The following is a 27,675-nucleotide window of genomic DNA, read 5'->3' on the forward strand; positions in this document are numbered from 1 at the left end:
GCATTAAGTGTTACAAACAGAAGTAGTTTCCTATACACCTGAAATTAATTTAGCAAACACCAGTTTGATATTCGTCAACCAAAACTACTTTTTTTTGTAGTAGTGCCTACAGTGTTTATGATCCATATTAAAGGAACGCTTGAACTTGTTGAACTACACAACAGCTAAAAGTTTATTTAAAAATGTTGCAAAGCTTAACCTACATTTTTTGTGTTGCATTAAAAGTTCATGTTGATTTGTCAACTACCAGGGGCGGATCTACAGGGGTGGCATAGGGTGGCAAATGCCACCTAAAACAAAAAGCCTTGCCCCCTGATGCCACCTCAGTTGGCAGCAACGAATTAAAGGTTATGGCCAATTTGAAAATTCACGAGCGCAAATCTTTCGTGATTCGTGATCCCGCTCCGAACTCCCGACTGATTCAAATGATTCGCGATCCTGCTCCGAACTCCCGAACTGATTCAAATGATTCGCGATCCTGCTCCGAACTCCCAAATTGACTCAAATGATTTGATCCCCAAACTGACTCAATTGATCCGCGAAGCCGCTCCGAACTCTCGAACTGATTCAAATAATTCGCGATCCCTCTCCGAACTCCCAAATTGACTCAAATGATTCGCGATCCCCATAACTGACTCAAATGATTCGCGATCCGCTCCGAACTCTCGAACTGATTCAAATAATTCGCGATCCCGCTCCGACCTCCCAAACTGACTCAAATGATTCGTGAACCCGATCCGAACTCCCGAACTAATTCAAATGGTTTGCGATCCCCAAAATGACTCAAATGATCGCGAACCTGCTTTGAACACCCGAACTGATTCAAATGATTCGCGATCCCCATAAATGACTCAAATGATTCGCGATCTCGCTACGAACTCCCAAACAGACTCAAATGATTCGCGATCCCTACGAACTCCCGAACTGATTCAAATGATTCGCGAACCCCAAACTCTAATTCTGTAATATTTTTGTTGTTGTTGTTATTGCTATAAAAACAGACCTAAGCCAATCAATACCTTTAAAATGACTTAAAATGCATTATATAAAAAAAATAATGAGGGCAATAATGATCTGGTTAATAATGACAACTGTTAAAATACATAATGTAAGGCAAAATACAAAAATACACTATTTATGTTACATGTTTTACAAATGCCATGTGATTGCTGCTGTTACACTTACAGGACAGGATACTGACCAAACATTTCATTCAAATATTCACTTAATCTTTCATTTTTGGCCACCTTTTTGCTATAGATGACACAGGCTTATAATTTCTTCAACAAAAAAACGTGCATATCACAACCCTTACAAAAATAAACCATGGTTTTATCAATAGTAAAACTGCTTAGTTTCCTTTGCATGATTTCTGAATGCTTGAGACTATAAAATAAATTAGAGTCATAATAAAGTTATAGGCCACGGGTAAATGTCGAGAGCTACCAATTGTGATTTGTAAATAATAAAATTTATTAATTTTAGTTTTTTATTTGATTAAAGTTATTTTTCACCCCTATAGTAGGTGTTTTTTCCATCATCATATTTGAGGAAGGGGGCAGAACAATAAATCCTGCTTATGGGAACCCTTAAGGTGTTGTTATAACACGTCTCTGGGAATGTGTGCTCTACTACACACACACACACACACACACACACTGAAGCACGCGTGGTGTTTTCAGCTCTTCACTATATTGACACATGATGTATGCTACACATGTTCACGTCAGCGCGCTATGAGAGGATTTCAACCTTTCATTTGATAAAAACTATCGTCATTCATTCGTATCGTATACACAGACAGACAGAAACGGTAATGTCTTTATGACAACCTGTCAAAATAAAATTTTGATATAACTTGAAGTTTGATATAAGTTGAAGATATAACTTGTGTTTCTTATAATAAATTGACATATTGATAACACTGAACCTTTTATAATGCTCTTAATTACATGTTGATGCAAACTGTATGCATTAGTGAGTGTGTGGTACTTATGGGTGATGGTCACTTATTCCTTATAAACTGTTTCAAATGCAAGACATTGATTGCATGAGATTAAGTTTGTAAATGATAGCCTGTGTCCTTTTGTAGTGTGCACATATATTTATCATCAAACTGTGATAACTGTGACTAAATTCAGTATATATACACGTCCGCCATATGTTGCCACCCCTCAAAAATTCCTGCCCCCTTCTCACCACCCCATCAATATTTTTCTAGATCCACCCCTGTCAACTACTGCAGTGTTTGTGGTTTTCAGCATGGACTGGATTCTTGTATTGCATTGAGCCATGTGTCAGTCATCGTCCATCATTACACAGCCAGAGGTCATGACCTTTACATAAAGTAAACATTACTAACAGAGTAACATAATAATTTAACTTGCTGCCCAGTGATGATAAATATAGAATTTAAACGTACTCTAAATGAGATGGAAAGATAGCGTTTGTTTTGAAGTTAAAATAGCCAAAGTGTGCAAAGGCTTCTCATCACATTTTTTTTTTTTTGGAACATCAATGCACGCGAGCATTACGTCACACCGCGCACTCTTTTTTTCAAAGAGTTCCGCATCAGCTGCTGTTTAAATAAAAATAGGTGTTTCTTGTCAGACTGCGTATCTTATTCCATGTCATTTATAAGCAATGCTCTTCAGATGACCGACTCAAAATAGTCCGCTAATCTGTGTGTGCACGCTGTTACAAAGATCACCACGTGCCTTTTCCTTCCAGTTCAGATGCGTTTCCCATAGCGACGACCACGCACTTCCGTGATTGGTTGCTTAGGCGTGACGCAGGATGCATTTAGGGAATTCCGTCAGCTGTTTCAAACTCTCCGGTTCGCTTTCTTCTGCTCGGGATCACAGCGCATGCTGGCGAAGTTAGTTATCGAGAGGGAGATGTGTCGTGTGCCACAACAGACCAAGAGAAGAAATCCTTTATAACCTGTGAGAACATCCAGGAGCTTTCTGTTGGACATGTAAGTGACCTTCTGCAACTTTTTTTTTTAAACTTTTTCCAGTTTCGTGTTGGGTCAGTATATTCATGGTCATAAGTGAAGTAACATGCCATGCTTATTTGAGATAAAACTAGTTCTGATAATCTATAAAATGTCCCATATGAAGAACCCAATGGAGAACATCTCCAGAAATGGCAAGGAACACTGAGTTCCAGAAATAGATTCGTCAGGTGTAATGCACAAATCAACGACTGATAAAATAATGATAAACTGATTTCTCATTCAACCTTTTCTGATTATTAAAGGCCATTCAGTAGATACGCATGTACAGTTATTATACAGTAGATTTAGTCCCACTGGATCAACACTGGATGGTCTTATTTTGGCTTTGTTCTTGCTTTAGATTGTGTGCACATGGATAAATATTCCCAGTCGAAACTGAACACAAACATGAGCTATACGCATTATATTAGCCTCAAAATGGGTGCATTTATTTCTTACTCAGCTGTTTGTGTGCCTGTTGAAATGGTTGCAATGAAAATGTTGCTTCAAATCTGACTAACATTAGTGTCTGGAAAATGACTAAATGTATCTAAATACAGACAGAGCTGATTTTCAGTGAGTTTCAGCGCGTTTCAATCATATGAACTTTTTGTGCTACTTTTATAGACACTTGATTGAAAGCCTTAATCTCCATGCATTACAGCTGCATGAAACGCAGGATCAATTCCTTGAAATTCTGAAATAAAGGTTTGCAATGACATTAAGAAATACTCAAAATGCTAATTTCTGTGTGAGTTATCCCTTTAAATTTTCAAAATGGTCCCATTATCATAGTTTACAGTCACTATTGCATTAGGGATTTTTATCGAGCGTGCATGGGCTCTTTCTTTTGTGCTTATCTTCCATTATCTGCATGGCAGTCGCCGGTGACGTACACAGAGTCACAGTGTTTCTGGATTTACCTTATCTTGTCTCATGCCACCGATGGATCAGTGACAGGGTCAACACACACACGGCGAGCTCGAATATCCTCCGTCTCAGTATCCACCAGCCTTGAGGCCACCCACAGGCGTCTTTAAATAGATAAACACTTTAACTTTGCAGCCATAACGCTAGAGGAAGGTCTTAGTCAGCAGATTCAGACCTTCCCAGGTCTCTGACAGTGTTCTGTAGCTTTTAGGGTGTTGTTGAGTGTTGTTGTGTTTTGTTTGTTAGAGACAGGTATGTTCTCGGATGCTTTGGAGGCTGTAGGAAGGGTAGAGGGTTTGACGCTGTCCCCTCCACAGAGTCTCCCAGACCCCGATGATGAGGTGGAACTGGGCACCGAAACAAAACGACGAGGCAGATATCGCCAAAGCTTACAGATACTCAAGCCCTTTCGTATCACGCACAAGTAAGCTCTTCTGCACTGAGTAAAAATTAGCCTTTTTTTATTTATTTTTATATAGGTAAGTGTGGTTGCAAGCTATTTATAAACACATTAACTGTTGTTCAATAAGTTTCAAATTTTTTTTTTTTTTTTATGTAGATAAAATAACTAGTTTGCAACTACTTACCTAATTTTTGCAAAATACTTATTTTATATTTATTAATTTTTTGTCAAATGTGAAAATTGTCCTGTGGTGAGACTGTCATTATGAAGTGAGAAATACAAAAAAAAAGGATTAAATATATATATATATATATAATATAATTTCATATTATATATTTCATATAATACATATTATATAATTATAAGTTTATATATATTTATTTATGAAGTGATTCTTCCATTTTCAGTGTGGATATAGTTGTTATAACCATATAAAATTAATATTTTGGTAGTTTGGTAGACTGAAATGATTTTTTAAATGTAAAACAATGTATTAATTGACTTTGACACATTGTTTCCAACAATTAGACTCCCATGTGCAGATACATAAAGCTTGTTTTATGATTATTAATGCTTAAAATGTGGAAGAATCACTTTACAGAACTGCATAAATCAATATATAAAACTTATAATTATATTATATTTGTAAAATGAAATATATAATATGAAATTATATAATATGCATATATATTTTTGTATTTCTCACTTCATAATGACAGGACAACTTTCACATTTGACAATATTTCAGTAGATGTTTTTGTTTATAGTCAAAACATGCGTTTTTTCCTGTCCCACTTTTGTATGGGCTACTACTTTAAATATTTCTTTAATAAGTGGTTAGTTATTAGGAGACACTTTAACATCCAGATTATAACTAACCTACTTTAAACTCAAACTTTAAAACGAAGCTATGAGCTGTTTTTATCATCTGAATCTATCACTTAATTAAACAGAAATTGCATCACTGTGCATTTATCCTGCATTGAACACAATCATTGTTATTTTTAATTGTATTATTGTAAAAGCTTTTGTGGATAAAACAAAACATTTATAGTCTATTTTCAACGCTTTCTGCTGAGTTTAGTGTGGAAGAGCCTAACTAATATTACACTTCTACCACTGCTTATCTCACACTTTGATTAAACCTGTTAACAGTGGGCCGAAATAAACATATGCACCGAAATACTTTTGTGAGGCCTCAGGAGATGTTTGTTTCGTTGCCATTTGGACTCGAGTGACAGTCAATGAGGTCCTGATAAGAACGCTCTTATCCTTTATTAACAGACGGCTTGATTTTTAACATGCTGACTGATAAAGAGCCGCTGAACTTTTTCACTGCTTCGTAAGAGTTCTGAGAGGGACGTGCAAACTGCTGTTCAAACACAAGCATTTGATTCATCTCCTGTTTGGCCGCAGCGAGTAAAGATTGATTCACATAGCGCCTAGATGAGTGATACGAGCCCAACTCTTCCATTTCCATCCCCAGACATCAGCACCCGGTGGACAATGCAGGATTTTTCTCCTTCATGACCCTTCAGTGGCTGTCCCCTCTGGCATGGAGGGCCCACAGAGCTTCCTGTCTCAAGATGGAAGATGTCTGGGGTCTGTCTTGCCACGAAGCCTCAGAAACGAACTGCCAAAGGTGAGCTACTGGCCAAAACCTTCTGATTCAAGGTTTGTCTGCTGATTTTTAAAACAAATTCACAAAAAACTATAATAAATAACAAATTAGTGAGCGCTAACGCATGTATCAATACTGGACACCAGGGGGCGCCCTCATGCGGAAACTCCACATAATGCATCACAGAAGTAATAAAACTCATGACATTCCAGGAAATCCCTAATATGGACAATAATATCACTGTGACTGAATAAAAACAAGACGCTTGAACCGATTAAACATTAAAATAGTAAACACATGATGCATCAATATAGGGTTTCTCTGTTTTCTTCAAGCTGTCTTGGGTATTTTTTATAATAAATGTTCGCTTTTGTTGGATAACAGGTTTATAAACGCTTATTTTGTTTGGGAGGATGTTGCTTTTTAATGGGGTCATATGATGATTCTAAAAAAATTACGTTATTTTGTGTATTTGGTATAATGCAATGTGTTTACGTAACGTGGTTTATATATTTTCCACATACAGTGTATTATTGTTGCTCCTCTCTGACCAGTCTTTCTGAAACATGTAGATTTTTACAAAGCTCATTGTTCTGAAAAGCACTGCATGCTCTGATTGGCCAGCTAACAAGTGCGCTGTGATTGGCTGAATACCTTCAAGCTGCTTGCGCCCCTTACCCTATTTGGAAACACACATGACAGCAACAATACTACAGGGAGAATAAAAGTTACGCCTTCTTGTTTCTCTGACACATATGTTATATAAACAATACTTAAATATATATTATACAGAGGCAGGATGTTTATATATTTAATATATATTAAAAAAATTTTAGGCTTTGTATATTCTATAACATGAATATTATGTTGTGATTCTGTTAATGTTAATTTGATACTGTGGGCAAGCAATAAAGCGCAGTATTTGCCAAATGCCAAATCATGATTCCAGTTGGATTTCAATGAATCGTTCAGCCCTGCCCAGGATCCAAACAAGTTAGGCATCTCTCATATGCGTCAATGTTGAACCGTGAACAAACAGAGCTATTAGAAAAAACACCTCCAGTGCCAAGGTCTCACACAGTTGATGTCTTGATAGCAAGAGGTTGGTGTGGGAATCCCTCGAGTCACGGTTGGGGTTGAAAGATACTCGCCTCCCATGCTCACACAGCCCAGAGAGTTATAGCAGGTGGCTGTTATTCATAGCAAGGATTAGACATCAGAGAGAGAGATGGCTATGTCATTAACACGTCAGATCGCAGCCGTGTTCCTTTGACTAAGCTGGCTAATTGATGGGGATGAAAGGGTTTCCTCAAGGACAGAGGAGTGTAGAAAAACACCTGTTACTGTAATCTGTTACTGAGATCAAGTCCACTTTCGGTGCACGAATTGGATCAGACTTTGGCTGCGCTTTCTTTTGTGATCGTGTTTAAATACAGGCTCCTATATTTGCCTGACAGCTATGCCTCAGCGGCTCTGTGAGAAGAAGTGTCAGGTTTCAGTGTTTGACCTTAACGTCATCATTTTTGTCATTAATGACATCATTTTCCTTTTTGGGTGAACTAACCCTTTAAGAAATTGAGATTTATTAACCTGAAAGCTGAATAAATACGCTTTCCATTAATGCATGGTTTGTTAGGATCGCACAATATTTGACTGAGATGCAACTTTTTGAAAATCTGTAATCTGAGGGTGCAAAAAATTCAAATATTGAGAAAATCATCTTTTAAAGTGAGCTTGGTTTAAGTGCACTAAATGATTGGAGAAATCCTGCATACATCACGAAAAGATGCAGCAACCACATTTTGATGAATCGTTACAAGTCAGAAAAGTTATTTAAAACTGAACCCTCTGATTTAAGATCTATAGCATGCATTTAGAAAACTGATAGGGTGAGTTCATTCCATGCCGACTTTAATTTAGACTTTAAAGAGGTATTAAAAAGACAAATCAATAGTACTTGAATACAGTCATGAACATCAAGGGTTAATTCATCCAAAAATGTTTTTTTTTTATTTACTCACCCTCAAGTTGTTACAAACCTGTATAAGCATTTTTTTCTTTTTTCTTTTTTTTAAAAGGTGATATTTTGAAAAGTTAAATAGTTCCTGGTAGCCATTGACTTCTATTGTTTTTTTTCTTCTTCTTCATGATATAGAAGTCAAATGAAAACCATTCGGTTTCCGACATTCTATAAAATATCATCTTAACAGAAGAGATAAACTTGAGGCTGAGTAAAAGATGACAGAAGTTTTATGTTTGGTTGCACTATCCCTTCAAATAAATGATTGTAATAAAGCCGTACATGTTACACTAACAGTCCACATGTAGTTTAAAGCGCTCTGTTTGTGGCGATGCATGGTTCAGACTGGAGTGGCTGTGGCACGAGGAGCTCAAGCGGCGAGGGAAGGACACGGCGTCCCTGTCCCGGGTCATCTGGAGGTTCTGTCAGACCCGAATCCTGGTGGCCATCTCCTCCCTGCTCATCACCATGGTGGCTGGATTTGTTGGACCTGTGAGTTGTCCTCATTTTCTTTCTGACATAAGTGTTGGTTTGCATGCTGCCCTTTGACCTGCTTCTCCTTCCCAGACCCTAACTGTGTGTCTTAATGGGATAGTTCAGTTAAAAGAACCAAGACAAGCATTATTTAGACATATGATGTGTGCATTATATTTTAGACTTCTGATGCATACAATATTTATGAGTCTTGTTGAATTAAAAAAAAAAAAAAAAAAAAAAGATTTGCGGATTCTTTTTTTTGTGTTTTTTTTTTTTGAAGAAATTCAACCCGTCAAAATAAAAGTCTGTTTTAACTAGAAGAAATTTTGACAGAAATATTTTGTACTGAAATACAATTCTCAAAGTAATAATAATAGCAATAGTTATTTTAAAGGATTTGATACAAGAAAGGATTAATTTAAAATTAATTTATACAGTGCATCGTCTTATTTGCGCAAAAAATAAAAATGCAGTGTTTTGTTGTAAATTCTGTTTTCATTTTATTACATTTTAAAAGATTCATACAATTTTAAAATAAAATGACTGATTAATTTAATTAGACACCATTTTATGAGAAATGTATACTGAATCACAAAACTTAAAAGAATTTGCTAAATAAAAACTGAATTTAGTGGGACATAAAACAGATGTCATGGGGCCCTAATTACATTCCTTCTCAAGATCTAACAAACATGTGGAAAGCATTAATGGTAAATTAATACAGTGATAAATATTGATATTGTATGATATGGGGAAAATATTATGATACTATTTTACACCATATCACTCAGCCCTAGTGCAAAAATGATTACAGGAAGTAGGTCATGAATGAAAAGTCACTTTAACTGTGATGGTTCAGCACTTTCCTGCTTATATTCAGGGATCAATCCAGAGATATGTGCAAATAAAATCTTGATGTAAAAAAATTGATTTTTCACACCTTCTCGTACTTCAAACTAGTATTAATCCACAGGATTGTGACGTGTGTCTGGATTTTCTACGGTCCAGGAGGCATGTTATTCATATTATTCAAGTTATTGCCTGCTGCTTTATTTCTGTTGCCAGATGAGCTTAGATCTTTATTCAACAAAGAGTGATTCAGAGTTCGGATTTAAAACATTCTCCTAAAAACACACATGCATTTTTGATCTTATTAGTTTCACTATGAGGGGATTTATTTTGGTGTAGCTGGGAGTTTCTTACTGCCACGCTGTTGGGAACGCAGCTGTTGATTTTATTTCCCCACACATGCCCCTGACAGCACTCGCTTAATAGCATTATCAGGGATTACATGTTACAAAATAGCACACTTATTTACTTGCGTTGATTTGTTTAGTGTTGCATGGGTCAGCCATTGTCTCAGCAGCTGGTATTTTTCTTTTAAGTGTATTTAAGCACTATTTTAATGTCGTAATTTTAATATTTCATCACTGCTCCTGTCCATGGCTTCAAGTATGTACTCAAATATGATTTTTGGTTTACACTAGCATTCAAAAGTTTGGGGTCGGTAAGATTTTGAAATGTTTTATAAGTCCCTAATGCTAAACAAAGCTGCATTTATTTGAGCAAAAATAATGTCAATATGTTGCATTATTTGATTATATTTTAAAAAGTAATTTATTTGTGTGATGGAAAAGCTTTGGCACTTAAGAAACATTTCTTATGATTATTGATGTTAACAACTGTTTTTGATGCGTGATATTTTTGCAGAAACCATGATATTATTTATATATATATATATATATATATATATATATATATATATATATATATATATATATATATATATATATATATATATATATATATTTTTTTTTTTTTTTTTTTTTTTTTTTTTTACAGAAAGTATAAAATAACAGCATTTATTAAAATATTTTATTATTAATGTTTTCACATCACTTTTGATAAACTTAATGGATCCTTACTGAATAAATGAATTTCTCTTCAAAAAAAAAAAAATCAATAAATAAAAATAAAATTGATTTGGTCAAAGGCATAGGAACAATTTGAAAAGTAATTAAAGATTTAAAAAAATCCAATTCCATTTCAATATTATTTTTTATTTTTTAAGGATTAATAGAAAGTCCAAAAGAAAAGCATTTATTAAAAAAAATAAAAATAAAATATATATATATATATTTTTTTTTTTCATGTCTTCTACCATTACTTTTGATCAATTTCTTGGGTCCTTACAAATTGTTCATCTTTTTCAAAATAAAATAAAATAAAATACAATTGGTCAGAGGCATAAGGTCAATCTGAAGATTTTTTTTTGCTGAAAGAAGTACAGCATTTATTTAAATAAAACATTTAACTTTTAGACTTGTCCTTAAAGAATAAAAGTATGTATATTTTTAAAAAAATGAAAAATGTATTTGGTCAGATGCATAAGAACAATTTGAAAAGTGACTGAGGATGACAAATTCATTTTTCCAATTCCATATCTTTTATTGTTTTATTAATTTCTTTATTTATGAATTTAATTTTAAGCAATTTGATGCACCGCACACATCTGTACTGAACAATTAGCATCCAGTACCGGATCTATGTTATAATTAGAACAAGAATAATTTAAGTCAAAACAAAAAAAGGTGTAGTATTTTCCTATGAGCGGCGCTTGATCCCACGACCCCAGCGCACGTCAAAGGATGTTCTGATAACATAAAACCTCAAAGCTCACCTCTGAATCCCTCCTCATGTAATTCTGATTCTGTTCAAATGAAAACAACAGAAACTGTGAAGTCTCACACCTGTCTCCTGGCTGTGTGTTGTTGTTCTCAGGCTCTGCTGATCCGAGCCCTGCTGGAGTACTCTCAGTGCACAGAGGTGAAGCTGCAGTATGGTCTGGCTCTGGTCGCTGGGATATTCCTCATGGAGCTGACACGCTCCTGGTCTCTGGCTTTAGTGTGGGCTGTCAGCTATCGCACGGCCGCACGCCTCCGGGGAGCCGCGCTCACTTTCGCCTTCCAGAAGATCCTGCGACTACGCAGCACTAAAGACATCAGCACTGGAGAGGTGAACTGTGTGTAAAGGGTTAATTCACCCAGAAATGAACATTAGGAGGCTCCCTAGGCATCATAGGTGTGTATGACTTTCTAAAAAATGTTATATTAAAAATGGTCTTTGATCTTTCAAGCTGTTTCGTGGCACTCCGCAGGTGTTGCATTGCTTCAGTCCAAAAGAAGTGAAATAAAAAGCGCTTTTCCGCAATAAAAAGTCTCTCACGAGGCTCCGGGGTGTGAACAAAGGCCTTGTGTAGCAAATCGATGCATTTTTGTAAGAAAAATATCCATATTCAAAACTTAATATTCATTCCCCTGGACCTGCTTCTAGATTAAAGTGTCTATAACGTTTTGAATATGGATATTTTTCTTACGAAAACGCATCGAGTCGCTACAAGAGGCCTTTTTTCACTCCCTCGAGCCGTGTGAGACACTTTTTATTATGGAAGGATGCTTTTTATTTCACTTCTTTTGGACTGCAGCAATCCAACATCCGCTGACTGCAATGATAGAGCTTTAAATATCAAAGACAATTTTTAATATAACTCCGACTGGATTCGTCTGAATAGAAAGTTTCCGAACTTTCTTAATAGAAAGTTATATACACATAGGATGCATTGGGGGTGAGTAAAACGCAGCATAATTTTTACTCCCGTATTAAACACTAAACTATACTTTAGGAGCAGCACTTTTGTAAACAAGCTTCTCAGGTCATGTCTTATTTATTGAATGTAAAGGGAACATAACATCTGAGAGGGTCCAGGTCTTTGCGTAGTTTAAGCTCACTTTTTCATGTGCTCTTTTGGCTCTTTAAAACCAAACTTTGCTTGTGTTTGTGAGGCCTGAGTGCTGTATGACGCTGATGCACTGTGTCAGGTGCTGATGCGTGCCATGTTTTAGCTTAGGTGACTCATCCTGTTACTCTTTCAGCTGGTAAACATTTGCTCCAGTGATGGACAGCGTCTGTACGAGGCCGTCTCGGTGGGCTGTCTGCTGGCTGGAGGGCCTCTCGTTGGGATTCTGGGTCTGTCATACACCGTCTATTTCTTAGGACCGACTGCACTCGTGGGATCGGCCATTTTTGTCATCTTCTATCCCACCATGGTAAGATAAGATAAGCACATCTAAATCTTTTGTTAATAAAAGGAAAAGCCTTTACAGAGGCTAAGTTCACAGTGCAGTTGAATTTCCCCTCACATGTGACTTGTGATTTTCTCAAAAGTCATTCAATCTGACATTTTCACTTTTGATCTGATGTGTTTTCTGATATGGCATAAGAGGCCATGCTGTATTCTGAATAAGTCATGGCTTAAGTGAGTTGTTAGGTTTACAACCCCTTCAACTGGGATTTATTTTTAAACAAAACGGCACGCCTTGAGTAACTTAACCGTGATTGATTCACATTTCGGTTCATCTTGAGTACCTTTCGAGGCTATATTATTGGTAGTTAATGGATGAAGCGGTCACAGCTGTGCTTTATAGTGAATAAAACAGCTGCTAACCTATTTAAAACCAAGCCTAAACTTGATTGCTGACTAGACTGAGACTTGTCTAGACCAGACACCAATTTAGGCTGGTCTAAGATGTTTTATTCAGTAAGGAACAGAAGGTAAAATACAAATACTTCTGCATAGTTTTAAGACTTGAAGTAAAAGGTCATTGAAAGTCATGTAGTAACCAAATATGATGTTAGATTCAATTATACTATGATGTGTTTGTCAGGAAAGATGGTTTCATGCATGCATTTGCAGTTCATTGTTGATTTGAGACAGATTTATTTTTTAAATGGCTTTATTATTTACTCATCCCCAGGTCTTCCAAGGTGAGTGTGTTTTTTTTGAGCCGATGAGAAATTAAGGTTTTGCATGGAAAACATTTCAGCATTTTTCTCCATGAAAAACTGACTGCAGACCATTTTTTAACAGACCAAAATCCCTATTCAGTCAGCTTCAAAGTACTCCACATGGCAACAAATAAGAGTTTTCTCTAGCATTTTCAGAAAAAAAAATGTGGTTACACCTTAGAAAAGTGAATTCACTATTAACAAATAGTTTTCACTCAATAAACTGCAGCTTATTAATAAGACAAGGAGTTGTTTTATCAGTTATGTTTTGGTATTAGGCAGTGTTAAGGGATCTAGAATATGGTTATGCATTAATAAGTGGTTTTTAAGTACTAATAAGCAGCCAACATGCTAGTTATCGTTCCCATAATTTAAATTGATACCTAAAATTTCTATACTTTGCCTTGGTCCATACATCAGTTTTACTCGTGGGATGTCCCTACTGTAGCCTTGTGTCTGTCTGAACAGGTTCTTCACATTTTCAATTATTTCTTGCAGATGCTGGCCTCCCGTTTGACAGCGTATTTCCGTAAAAGGTGCGTGGCGGTTACGGACCGGCGTGTCCGGCTGATGAACGAGATCCTGGGCTGTATTAAGTTCATTAAGATGTACTGCTGGGAGACGGCGTTTGCCAACAACATCCAAAGTAAGACAGCACTCGACTGCATCCACTTAGATGTCCTAGTCTCCATGCAAATCAAAGGATCCTCTCTGTGGCTTTGCACTGCATTGGAAGGAACAAGTTTCCTAATCCGCTGTCTTGGCTCTGTCCTTCCTCAGTCCTCCGTCAGTGAAATGTCCTGAGAGTCTCTGAGCTTCCCGATTAACTCAAAGCTCAATGTTCAATAAGAACGATTTGGTTGATGTGGATCTATACTACACTTTTTTTGTAAGAAATTAATACTTTAATTCAACAAAAATGATCATAAATGAGAGTAAAGACGGTTATAATGTTACAAAATATTCAAAGAAATGTAGTTGTTTTGAACTTTCTGTTCTTCAAAGAATCCTTAAAAAAATCAAATCTATCATGGAGCAGCCCAAGTTTCTTAAGCATAATTTGGCACGTCAGAAAATTTGTAAATAATATTTTGGTTAATATTGTGAAATTATAATAAAATTTCATAATGCAAAATGTTACTGTATTTTTGATCAAATAAATACTGCATTCGAGGTTCTTTCAAAAACTTTTTTTTTTTTTTTAAATCTGTAACACTTTACAATAAGGTTTAATTTGTTAAATTTAGTAAACCACATTAGTTAACGTAAAATAACAATGAAATGTACTTATAATGCATTGATGTTGATTCCTACATTTAATAATACGTTATAAAATTGATAAATAAAGCTGTATCTAATGTTATTTAAAGGACCTGAGCTAAAAAGTACAAACAATGAACAGCTGTAGTTTCATTAACATTAAAATGATTAATAAATATTGTAACATATTTATTGCTCATTGTTACTTAATGCATTAAATAACAATTATCAAATGGAACCTTATTTTTATAATCCTTCATCTCTCCCGATTTTATTTATTTATTTATTTCCAAATAAAATATAAATAAATAAATACCAACCACAGTTTTTGAATGGGCTTTGAGTGGCATTAAAAATTATTTAATTAAAAAAGTATTCAAATCACCCTTTTGAAAAAATCTTAATGTAGTTATCAGGTGTAGTTCATGACAAAATATAAAAATATAAAATGAATATTAATATAATATTTATCTTAAAATGTAACAGTATTTTTTAGCATATTCTTTCTTTAAAATAAAATCTTTGAATGCCGTTTCATATATACATATATCCAGCCAAGTACCATTTAGGTTGTGTCTTAATTGTTCCCTAACTTTTGAGATCACTTTAAATGGAGAAAACAGATCGTTTAACCCTTTAAACTGGGATGTAACGCTCTAGTAATCTTTTTTTTTTTTTTACCTCAGATATTCTCTGTTATGTATATGATCAGTAAAGAAGAATGCATGGCCTTTCTTTCCTCTATTTACACCTTTTTTCTTTTCTTTTCTTTTTGCATGCACTTACGAATAAAATATCACAACCTGCATAGATTAACATCTTCTATATATGAATTATGTAGATCCAGCAATGTTTTCAGAGATTACGTCCAGCGCTTCTGCTTGTTTAGACCAGCAGCAAAACAGTTTGGCTGTAAGCCAGAGAGCGGCGCTGAATGAATGTGGCAGCTTGCGGCCAGTCGAGAGACAAATATTAGTGCAGCAGAGGGAGAAGAAGTGGGACACTTGGACACCTGCCAGTGCCTCAGCATCACATCTACTGCAACATCACATTTATGATTATGATCTGTCTTCCGTTACAGTCGCACTTCTCACTGTTTCTGCCGGATTGAACATAGTGTGGCTTGTGTGAATTAGAAACTGTGTTGTAGGATGGAAACACGATATGGTTACATTCAGACAGCAGCTTTTCAGTCTTGTTTGGAGGGATAAATATGCTTCTGTTCATATTTAAAATATTATAAGTAATTATTATTAAGTAATTTAATCATCTGTCATTTAACTGAGACGTTGACATTCAGTTGGAGCTTTTGCAATTTTTTAAGTTTGATATTTTGATAATATAAATTAATTAGGAAAATGCAAAATAGTGTAAAAAAAAAAAAAAAAAGAGATTTTGGACTCAATTCATTTGTATTAATTTTTAAATGTTAAAGAGTGTCCAGGCAGCTCTTTTTCAATAAAATGAAAAAATGACAAAAAGCACAATAATCAAATTACTGACGGTACTTCTTAAAATAGTGAGGGTGCTCTGACTATATATATATATATGTATATGTCTGTGTGTGTAAATATGATGGTTTTGCTGGCTTTCATTGCTGTAATACACTGTGTTTTCCACCGACTGGCAACCCAGGGTGTTGAGATTCTATTGGTTGAGCTGGCAGTGGGGGCGGAGTCACACAGACCAAATCAAAAACAGACATTCCGACACAGAACACACATTCCAAAGTAGAATAACTGGCTGCAGCAAACAAGTGTGTTAACTTAACATGTTTCCTAAATATCTGCAAACTTAATGTGTTTTGTTTGTTTGTTAGCTTTAATACATAAAAAAAAAAAGTAATAATCACATACAGCACTTTTCTTAAAAACTAGTTTGAGCAGCAAGGTTAAGTCAGCCAAGGATAAATCTGTTTTACTAAAAAACTAGTCTAAGAAGTTTAAGCAAGCGGCTCCAGGACCTTTATAGAGTCACACCTGATTGACAGCTGTCAATCTCAGACACTCACTGTGAATGCAGTCACTGAACAGAAAGCCATCTGTTGCTCTGGTGTGTCTCCAGGGGTTCGGTCAGAGGAGCGGAGGGTCCTGGAGCGGGCGGGCTGTGTTCAGAGCCTGACGGTGGGTGTAGCTCCAGTGGTGGTGGTGATCGCCAGCGTGTGCACCTTCACTCTTCACATGGCTCTGGGCTATGATCTCACCGCAGCACAGGTACAGCCATGTTTCTGCACTTCACTTTCTGCCCGAGGCTCGTAAACAGCTGCCAACTTGAACTCTTGATCTTTCTGTCACTACCTGCAGGCCTTCACCGTCGTCGCTGTTTTCAACTCCATGACCTTTGCTCTAAAGGTCACGCCCTTGGCGGTGCGTGCTTTATCTGAAGGCTCTGTGGCCGTGAAACGATTTCAGGTCGAAAACACATCCACAAACAAACCAAAAATGACTCATCTGCCATTATTTATCATGTTATTTAAAATGGATATGGAACACAAAAGGAGAACATTTGAAGAACATCCAGGCAGCTCTTTTCCAATACGCTGAAAAATAGAGACTGGGACTCTAAAAATGGCAAAAAGCACCATAAAGTCTACTGATGCTGTGTGATAGTGAAACACTGATTTTTTTTTTAACCCTATAAAACCTACAGTATAAAGTCCTTGAAATTATCAACATATCAAACTTTGCAGAAAACCGTGTTGTAAAGATGTATTAAATGCTGATGGAGATCACTCATAAATCATATATGCAAAATATAATATGATTTATTTGGATTTTAAGATTAATTCGTCAGTCGGTGACATCATCGATACACGATATAATCGTGCTAATTTATTTAATTATTTATTTACCTAGTTTTGTTACCGGAATGTGAATCAACCCCATGCTAAAATCAGCCTTATATTTCTAATATAACTGACTTTGTATTTAACATGATAACAATTTAATAGAATAATTGTAAGTTACTAATCATACGGCTTACATTTCCTCAGAAAATCATTACTGACTTCAGTCTAGCATGAGTTTATGCACTTTAAAAAACCTCCTGTTATAATCGGTGAACCTGTCTACATTGTTTAATGAATAAATCTCTTATGCTGCGTCCATCTAGAAAAACAATGGAAAAGTAGCACATTCGAATAAAAATTAAATGAAAAAGGCATTCAGTTTGAACAGCCCCTAACTTACACTCAAGTTTTCAATCCTTTATGACTTTCTTTCTTCTGTGGAACCATTGACTTCAACAGTATCGTTTTTTGGGTGCACTATCCCTTTAACAGTCCCAGACATCATTCACAATTTTTATAAAGAAGAGTAGTATTTATCCTTAAGTGTTCACAGAAAGCCATTCAGTTTTGGAACAACATGAAACTGATTTTGTTCTCACTGGAGAATGTTTCCTTAAGTGTTTACTAAACAAATTCAGGATTGTCTATTTCAAAACCTCCTCTAACGCCCACAGAAGCTGTTTATGATGGAGGACAGGGAGCTGATCTCAAACAAAACGGAAGATCCTTATAATGCGGTGGAGTTTAAAGACGCCACACTGGCGTGGGAGAAGACCTGCGGCTCGCCGGGGAAACAGAGCCGAGCGCAGCAGAAAAGAGGAGGCATGAGGAGAGTCCTGAAGAGGGAGAAACTGAGCTTGTACATCAGCGCAGAAGACAGCAAAGAGAAGAGCGAGGAAGCCAACGCAGCCTCACACAACCTCCTCACACACATGGAGCAAGAGAGCCCACAGAGCACCATCACCTCCACACAGAGCATCCGACCCCCGCTGCACAAAACCCTGCACCACATACACCTCTGCATCCGGAAGGTACTGCCATACCTCAGTGCATGTGTCACAGTGTCAAAGGTCAACGTCTCTTATTATATTCAGACGAAAGCAAGGTTTTCATGGGAAGCTCAAGTCTCGCACGCAGCATCATTTATTTACAGGATTAAATTGAGTCTACTTCGATAAAATAGCTGTGATGTGATTTGCTGGATTGTTTTCTGCGCTGTACACCAGGGGGCGCTGCTTGGGGTCTGTGGAGGAGTCGGCAGTGGGAAGAGCTCGCTGTTATCTGCTCTACTGGGACAGGTGAGGAACTACACACACTACTAGTGTTCCTGTAGCTCAACTGGTAGAGCACTGTGCTATCAAGCGCAAGGTTGGGGGTTTGATTCCCGGGAACACATGATAAGTAAAAACGTATAGCCTGAATGCACTGTAAGTCGCTTTGGATAAAAGCATCTGTTTAATGCATTAATTATTTTATTTATTTTCTACTTTTGGAGGCTTTTGTTTTTGAAGAAAGGGCGATATTAATACTTGTATTCCGCAATGCATTACACTGGTCAAAAATGGCAGAAAACAGTTTTCTATTTCAAATAAATCCATTTTTTGTTTATTTTTACATCATCTATTCATCAAAGAATACTAAGAAGAAGAAAACAAGTATCCCAGTTTCCACGAAATATTAAGCAGCACGGCTGTTTTCAACACTGAAATGTTTCTTTAGCAGAGAAATTGAAAATTCGGCTTTGCATCACAGGAATAAATTGAATACATTTTACAATATATTCAAATAGAAAACTGTTATTTTAAATTGTAATAATATTTAAAATTGTTACTATTTTTAAAGATTTCTTACAATGAATATTTCAGTTATAGTAATGGAAGTACATCATTTTAAACTTAATTGATTTTGGTTAGTTACCAAGGCATTTAATTTAATTTAATTTAATTTAATTTAATTTAATTTAATTTAATTTAATTTAATTTAATTTAATTTGATTTGATTTGATTTGATTTGATTTGATTTGATTTGATTTAATTAAATTTTTATTATTTTATATATATATATATATATATATATATATATATATATATATATATATATATATATTTTTTATTATTAAATTTAATTTAATTTAATTTAATTTAATTTATTTTTTTATATTTTTTATATTTTTTATTTTATTATTTTTTAATAATACATTCAGTTTGTTTTCAACACTGAAATGTTTCTTTAGCAGAGAAATTGAAAATTCGGCTTTGCATCACAGGAATAAATTGCATTTTACAATATATCCAAATAGAAAACTGTTATTTTAAATTGTAATAATATTTACAATTTTTACTATTTTTATTGTATTTTTCATCAAATAAATGCATCCTTTCTGAGCTTAAGAGTCTTGTTTATTAAAAATGTGACCAACCCATTAAATGTATTAACCACTATTGAAATTTTAGAGTTGGTAACATTTTTACATTTTATCTATGGATAACTCTGTGGTTTATGTATTTAGTAAATCAAGGATTTAATCACAACAGACATAGGAGATGACACATTTTGATTTGGGGACGATCATTAGTGACAAACGCCTTAAATTCCAGTCGGTTTTCTCACAGAAAGTTACTTTGGAAAACTAGTATACAAGTCATGTGATACAATGGCGTGGTATTTGTTGACAGCTGTTGTTTTACTGAGAGGATGAGTGTTTCTCCTCCACTGAGAAAATAACAGCATATGGGTTTGGCAGAAAATTAGAGTAAATAATGAAAAACCTTGATTTTTTTTTTTTTAACGACCCCTTTAACCATCATAAAGCAGCCTGGACATAAAGCAGCTGGCTCTCTCAGCAGATGTAAAGGTCTGATTCTCCTCCTTCTGTCTAGATGACCCTTCTTAGCGGCTCAGTGGCTGTAAACGGAGACTTCGCATATGTTGCTCAACAGGCCTGGATCCTCAACGATTCCCTCCGGGAGAACATCCTGTTCGGAAAAAAGTACATTGAGGAGAAGTAGGGAGCGTATTCATGCATAAATGAGTTCTGCATAAAAGTCTTCGAAAATTAAACCCGTTTTTTGCTCGTCTCTCACCAGGTACAACGCAGTTCTGGAAGCCTGCTGTTTGTTTCCTGATATTATTGAGCTGCCATACGGTGATATGACTGAGGTATCTGTATTATAATGCTCTTAATATGAACTTTGACCTCGACGAACACAATCACAGCACAAGGTCGTTCAAATTTAATTCATATGAAGAGCACAAAAGCAGTTTGAAGTCTCTGGGGTGTATTTGTAGCAATAGACAACAATACATTGTATGGGTCAAAATGATCGATTTTTCTTTTATGCCAAAAATCATTAGGATATTAAGTAAAGATCATGTTCCATAAAGATATTTGGTAGAATTCCTACTGTAAATATATAAAATGCAATTTTTGATTAGTAATATGCATTGCAAAGGACTTCATTAGGACAAATTTTTGCAATAAATATATATATATATTTTTTTTTTTTTTTTTTTTTTTTTGCACCCTCAGATTCTAGATTTTCAAATAGTTGTATCTCGGCCTTATATATAAATAAATAAATAAATATATCTTCAAAAAAAATGACTCATCAAAGTGATTTGCAGTGGCATTGTATTAACCTTATGTCATCTTTTATATCAAACTCATTCATTTTTCTTTTTTTAACTTCTTCAGAATGTTTTAATTAAACAATAAATTCAATTAGAATAATAAAATGCAATTAGGAAGAATTGATTCATCTTTGCACAACAGAAGAGGCACAGAAGAGCACAAAAGTGGCATTTAGCTGTATTAACAAACTGTTTAATAATCTCAGTTAAAAAAAAAACTGATGCTTGTGACTGGTTTTGTGGTGCATGGTCACATGTTAGTTTTGAGTTAAAGTGAATGATCTGCTGTAGATTGGAGAGAGAGGAGCTAACCTGAGCGGTGGCCAGCGTCAGAGAGTGAGTCTGGCTCGAGCGCTGTACAGCGAGAGACCCGTCCTTCTGCTCGATGACCCCCTCAGTGCCGTCGACGCTCGTGTGGGATCACACATATTCCACAGAGCCATCCGCCGCACGGCCAAGAGCAGGACCGTCATCTTTGTCACGCACCAGCTGCAGGCAAGAGGCTATGAATGCATGTGATGTAGTGCACAGACACAGCACAGACTGGGACGGGACGCTGTACTCATCCAAGCTTTACTGAAGAGAGGCCGTGCTGTACTGCAAAGGCTATCGTTAGGCAGTTCCTTTATCAATAACACAGCATGGCTTTAAATTTCTTTTTCTGCTTCTTAAATATTTTTTTAAATAATTAAAATTCATGCTAACAACAAGTCAAAAACAAATTTATTTTTATATGTTTATTTCTTTGCATAGCTGTTATTTTAGAATTAAGTTTTTATTTGTATGTTTTCAGGTTTTGTTTACATTTTATTTTGTGTTCATTTTTTTACTCTCTTTTTTCTATTAAGCTTATTTTTTTAAAGATTTCTTACAATTAATAATTCAGTTATAGTAATGCAAGTACTTCAGCTTAAACTTAATTTATTTTGGTTAGTTACCAAGGCATTATATTTAATTTAATTTAATTTTTAATTTTTAATTTTTAATTTTTAATTTTTAATTTTAATTTTTTAAATTTAATTTAATTTAATTTAATTTAATTTAATTTAATTTAATTTAATTTAATTTAATTTAATTTAATTTAATTTAATTTAATTTAATTTAATTTATTGTGTTATTAAGTTGTGTTATTTATTAAAGTATTCAAACCCCTTCATTTTTTTCATGTTGCTGCCTTATGTTAAACTGCTTTAAATTAATTTTTGTCCCACATCAATCTGCACTCCACACAAATGATGGTAAAGCATAAAATAGTTTTTTAACATCTTTGCAAATTTATTAAAAGTAAAAAAATAAATGATTCCATTGCATAAGTATTCATATCTGGTACAGCTGACATTAAGGAGCATTTATATTGCTTATAGATGGGCATGATTTAAAAAGGCCTAACAGCTGATAATGCATATTGTATACAGTATGATGATCTATATCCAATATTTACCGTTACCGTTAAATAAAAAAATCATAATATAAAAAAAAAAGATTGATAACTGATGGCATGTCTTGCATTCATATTGACATTTTTTAAAGACACAAAAATATCCCTAAAACCTTTTTTTTGTTTGTTTACCAAGCAGATGACTAATATATGTACTGCTACTGATAGAAAAGATCTCAATGAATATAAAACAAACATGCATCGCTTCTAATGTGATGTGAATATGCTTATGGTTGTGTTAATGTAATAAGGTCTCCTCACGGTATTTTCTGACCCTCTCTGTCTTTTCCGGCGGGTGTTTGTTCTGCAGTTCTTGCCTGAGTGTGATGAGGTGGTGTTAATGAAGGACGGTCAGATAGCAGAGCACGGCTCACACGTCCAGCTGATGGAGAAAGGCCGAGACTACGCTGCTCTTTTCAACAGCGTGCAGCAAGAGGTGCGATATGCTGCCCGATGGGAAAACACCAGGGTCACACGCTCACAAAACATCCTACATCTCCCACTGCAAAATTCATGAGCCACGGGCTGCACAGCCACTGGGTTTGAAATGTTAATTCACGCCGTGCTTTTGTAATTTATACGTGAATCGATCTGTGGGAGTAACAGCCGAGGGACATTGTCACTGATCTCTGTATTAATGACCCAGCAGCCTTCGTTCTGGCTCATTTGTTCGGTTAATCAGGTGCGGGTTGCTCTTTACCAGGTCTCTCTCTTTCTCTTTTCTTCATCCTTCATCCAGAACCTAGTGAAGAAGAACCTGAAAAGCGAGCAGAGGGCCGAGGAGGAGAGCAGCCCGCGGTCTCTGAATGTCAGCCCTGCAGCCAAACCTCACACTGAGAGCAAGAAAAGAGGTGAGGGTTTCATTCACTGCTTCTGCTCAGGACTCTGGAGATTCATTACCATAGCCATAACTTACCAGCAGCAACAAAGTAGCAAAACAAGCTGAAAATGTTTGAAATCAAACTTTGAAAATGACAAACTGTATACAGATTTTTTTTTTTTTTTTTTTTTTTAGATCATATCAAGTTTTGTGTTGATGCATTTATGTAATTGTTAACTTATTATAAATATTTTAATATTTATAAATACATTCTCTCTGTCTCTCTCTCTCTCTCTTTCTCTCTCTCTCTCTCTTTTTTTCTCTCTCTCTCTCTCTCTCTATATATATATATATATATATATACATATACACACACACACACACACACACACACACACGCACACACACACACTTTAATTATAATTAATTATAATTGTATTATAATAAATAAATAAATAATAATAATAAAAATAATGAATTTTTTGAAAATTATACATCATCTATTCAGCTTTTCATGCTCTTGTTTTGTAGTAATGCATATTATATTTATTATATATAATTTATAATCAACTAAAAATTCATAATTTAATAATAATAAAAAGCATATTCTTATATATATATATATATATATATATATATATATATGTATGTATGTATGTCTGCATGTCTGTGTGTGTGTGTGTGTGTGTATATGAATGTTGTTATGAATTTACAATTTGAGAATAAACAAAAGTGCATTAACTGCATTGCATTATCCAATATATATACACTACAGATTTTTCTCAGTATTAATTTGAAGAACACATTGTGTTTGTCACAAACATTTGCCTTGTATGCACTAATCTGAAACGATGCAAACACAAGTTTGGTCATACAAACATCCTAGGACTGTTTTACTCGATATCAGCAATATCAGTAAATCACTTGGCTGATTTCTTTGATCTGGTTTGGTCATTGGCTAGCCGCCATGTGACCTGTTTTAGGAAGCGTTGTTTAACAGTCTTATTCTTTGTTGTTGTTCTCTGTCGTCTGATGTGGCCCTCACAGATCAGCTCATGCAGACGGAGGAAAAGGGGAGCGGGGCCGTGGCCTGGACTGTGTACGCTGCTTACATCAAGGCTGCTGGAGGACCCCTGGCCTTCATCGTGAACATCCTCCTCTTCCTCTTCACCACCGGCAGCATCGCCTTCAGCAACTGGTGGCTCAGTCACTGGATCAGACAGGGCAGCGGGGTGAGACAAACTGATCATTCAGCTAACAATAGCACCTCAGTCATCCTCTCTCTTTCTTCTGAGGAAAAGAAAAGGAGACGTTCTAATCGGTATGAAGGAATCATTGAATGAATCATTCCCATCTTCCTGTTTATTGACATGATCTGACTCTAAAGAATCATTTGTTCCCTCGCTACTTGCTCATGATCTTTCATCAAAGTACTAAAGAGAATTAAGGTGGATTACAATTTCTTCTGTGAATAATAGCTTAAATGGTTAGTTCACCCTCAAATTAATATTGTCACCATTGATCACATTGCTTGCAATGTTTACAATGTTTACATTTTCTAAATCATTAAGTATGCATGTTTTTTATTTATTGTGTGTAATATTTAAAAAATGCAACTTAATCTTATGCACATTAAATATAGTAAATGAAAGAAATAGAAACGCATGCTTGATGTATGAAAACATGCATTAAACTTCAGCTTTATCAGGCCGTTATATTCTGATTTCAAAAGTTTGTCATCGGATGTGAGGATGCATACTGACGTAGCAAGGTTTTTTCCCCAAAAGTAAATTTATTATTTATGTCTGAATGCACAGGATTGAGTGCATTCTTTGTTTTTATTAAATGTTTCAAAAGAAAAATAATAATTATAAATTAATCTCCAATACGGTCAATATATTATTTTTTTCATCTCAATAGTTACTTGGTTTGTTCATGAATTAGTTGCAAATAATAACATATCATTATTTTTGGAGAAAATAAATCCACTTGCTCCAAATAAATAATTAATAAATTAATTATGCAGACAATTATCCACAAAAAATCTTATTCTTTCATCATTTACTCACTCTCACCCTTAAAAAACAGTTAATCTTAAAATGATTCACTTAGTATCTGTACTTTCACTTAAGTATATTTTTTGAGTACTTTTTACACCCCTGAAAGCAAAATCCAATGAAACTTGTTCACATGCATCAAGCAATTAGTATGATGTTTACATACGTAATTATAAGTCAGACATTGAAAGAAGTAGCTGTTTGGCACTCTTCTTAGGAAGATGCTACTTTGGCAGCATTATAAGTGACCTTTCTTTCTGTTTTAAAGATATTTTCTTTGGATTGTTTGACTGCTTATAAGATAATATAGGAAAATATAACTTAATTAATTTGTATTTCCTGCTAGCTAAACTTTACCTGCATAAACAACAATTTAGTGGCTCTAAACCGAAATCCTGATCTGAATAATGATTCACTAACCATTATTCATGGCCATTTGAATGGGACCGTTTCGAGCACTTCGGTTTGGAATGACCCTTCAATATGGCGGCCATGATTGTTTTCAGGGTGATCTATTCCGTTTGGAATGCACCAAAGATTTAAATCAAATGACTCACATTCCGAAATCCCGATGAATTGATTCAAATGATTTGTGAACCTGCTCCGAAGGTCCGATCTAAATCAAATCATTCGTTATTCACGTTCTGAAGTTGCAATCTGATTTTTTTTAAAATCTCAAACCCGCTTTCATAGTTTTTTTCTAAATCAATTATTCATGATACACGCTCCAAAGTTCAGAGATTTAAAAGATTCGTAAACCTGCTCTGAGTCACTATCAATCAGTCGGAGCGGTTTCAGCGTAAATGACTCAATTGAATTGGTTTATCTGTTTCTCTTTTGTCGCACCATCAGCCATGTTTACACAACACTGTCAGTACTACTACTGGCTTAGCTGGCTAGTTTTGGCCTTTATTAAACTGCTTGAGTAATATCGATTTACTTTATGGAATATCTTTATAAATATTTTAAAGCATCAGAGTTTTGAGTCACCAGAGAATTTCAGTAGAGAGACAGATTTGATTGAAAACATCTTCATTTGTGATAGGAAATTGAACCAATTTCTTATGCGTTTGGAATGACATGAGGGTGAGTAAATGCTGACAGAATTTACATTTTAGAGTAAAATAACCCTTTAAAATGGACTATGATACTTTTCTGGTTCTTTTGTACACTCTTTGAAGCTTGAAAGCTTACACATTCCTTATAACTGCAAGGAAAAATGTCTTTCATTTTGAGTTTGACAGAAGGAATAAGTCTTCACAGCCCTGCTGAAAAAACAACAACAGAGATTCTAATGGTTTCCAGTACAAATACCATCACAAACCATCAACTTTTAACCATTAAAAATGGGATTCTCTCATGTGTTTTGGGACATATCCCATTAGGATTAAGTGGTTTTAACAAGCCACCAATAGAGACCCACATTACAGTTTCCATTCAAACCAATACAAATCCCATTATAACCAGTAAAACCAATTTCTTTTCCAAGTGTGGGAAAAAAAAACAAGTTTTTTTCAGCTGGGAGTTTTGGAACATGACATGATGGTGAAAAAATAATGCCAGGATTCGTTTTTGGGCGAATTATTTCTAAAGGCAACAAACCACCAGCTTGAAATCGCCAAGTTTGGATGCTTAGCCGAAATGAACATCAATCCCGAAACTAATTAAAAGTGCCAGACTCCACACGATTTACTCAGAGGGACAATCACGGCAACAGATGTTGCAGTTAACTCGCATTCTGTAAAATAATTGAGCATGGGACTGATGCACGCAGTTCAGCTGGTTTGTTGGGAATCTCCAGGGAAGGATCACGTCTTCAAGGTGATGTTCCTTTGTCTCTGTAGAATTCCTCAGTGCTGCTGGGGAACCAGACTACTGAGAGCGACAGCATGCGACTGAATCCACACATGCAGTACTACTCCAGGGTGTACGTCTTATCCATGGGGGCGGCGCTCTTCCTGAAGACAGTGCGAGGACTGGTGTTCGTCAAGGTAATCTGGAGCTACCTTCTTGTCTCCGTTACAGACAGCTGTATTTTTTTATCAAACACTTAAGCAGATGCATTTCCTCTTTGCTCATGCACTATTCATCACTGCCTGAATCAACCTGAGAGTAGCAGGTTAATCTATCAAGAGGGCGTTGCAATTAATGCATTTTCCCACAGTGGTGTAGTTTTTGCAAACTGGTATGTTATTGACTATGCATGTGATATACCATTTTTGACGATACAAATTTTATATCGTTATCATGTTAATTAGATCTGTGGAAATATATTGCCATAAGCATGCACCAAAACATTTAAAGTAGGCATGCACTGCATTAAACTCTCATGTGTTAATTTGACCAGCTATTAATGTAGCTGAATAAAATGTACAAAGAAATTTTATT

The 27,675-nt window shown here is 35.3% G+C and overlaps 1 protein-coding gene across 4 annotated transcripts in view; it reads left to right on the forward strand.

Moving 5' to 3' along the window:
* The first annotated feature begins 2,797 nt into the window (after positions 1-2,797).
* LOC113078342 (multidrug resistance-associated protein 5-like) overlaps positions 2,798-27,675 on the forward strand; it is a 42,507-nt gene continuing 17,629 nt past the window's right edge. For 2 of the 4 annotated variants that reach the window (XM_026250663.1, XM_026250667.1), the window contains exons 1-18: positions 2,798-2,977; positions 4,175-4,352; positions 5,818-5,973; positions 8,317-8,464; positions 11,231-11,464; positions 12,382-12,555; positions 13,793-13,940; positions 16,619-16,767; positions 16,858-16,965; positions 18,017-18,373; positions 18,569-18,640; positions 20,222-20,346; positions 20,429-20,501; positions 21,264-21,467; positions 22,721-22,846; positions 23,150-23,261; positions 24,278-24,462; positions 27,132-27,278. In XM_026250663.1, the coding sequence (XP_026106448.1) occupies positions 4,183-4,352; positions 5,818-5,973; positions 8,317-8,464; positions 11,231-11,464; positions 12,382-12,555; positions 13,793-13,940; positions 16,619-16,767; positions 16,858-16,965; positions 18,017-18,373; positions 18,569-18,640; positions 20,222-20,346; positions 20,429-20,501; positions 21,264-21,467; positions 22,721-22,846; positions 23,150-23,261; positions 24,278-24,462; positions 27,132-27,278 (2,688 nt within the window). In that variant the 5' untranslated portion in view covers positions 2,798-2,977; positions 4,175-4,182. The remainder of the gene's footprint in view (positions 2,978-4,174; positions 4,353-5,817; positions 5,974-8,316; positions 8,465-11,230; positions 11,465-12,381; positions 12,556-13,792; positions 13,941-16,618; positions 16,768-16,857; positions 16,966-18,016; positions 18,374-18,568; positions 18,641-20,221; positions 20,347-20,428; positions 20,502-21,263; positions 21,468-22,720; positions 22,847-23,149; positions 23,262-24,277; positions 24,463-27,131; positions 27,279-27,675) is intronic. The other 2 variants (XM_026250665.1, XM_026250666.1) reach the window with 2 other exon arrangements.

Source organism: Carassius auratus, unplaced genomic scaffold, assembly GCF_003368295.1.
Source record: "Carassius auratus strain Wakin unplaced genomic scaffold, ASM336829v1 scaf_tig00025379, whole genome shotgun sequence".
Classification (NCBI taxonomy): domain Eukaryota; kingdom Metazoa; phylum Chordata; class Actinopteri; order Cypriniformes; family Cyprinidae; genus Carassius; species Carassius auratus.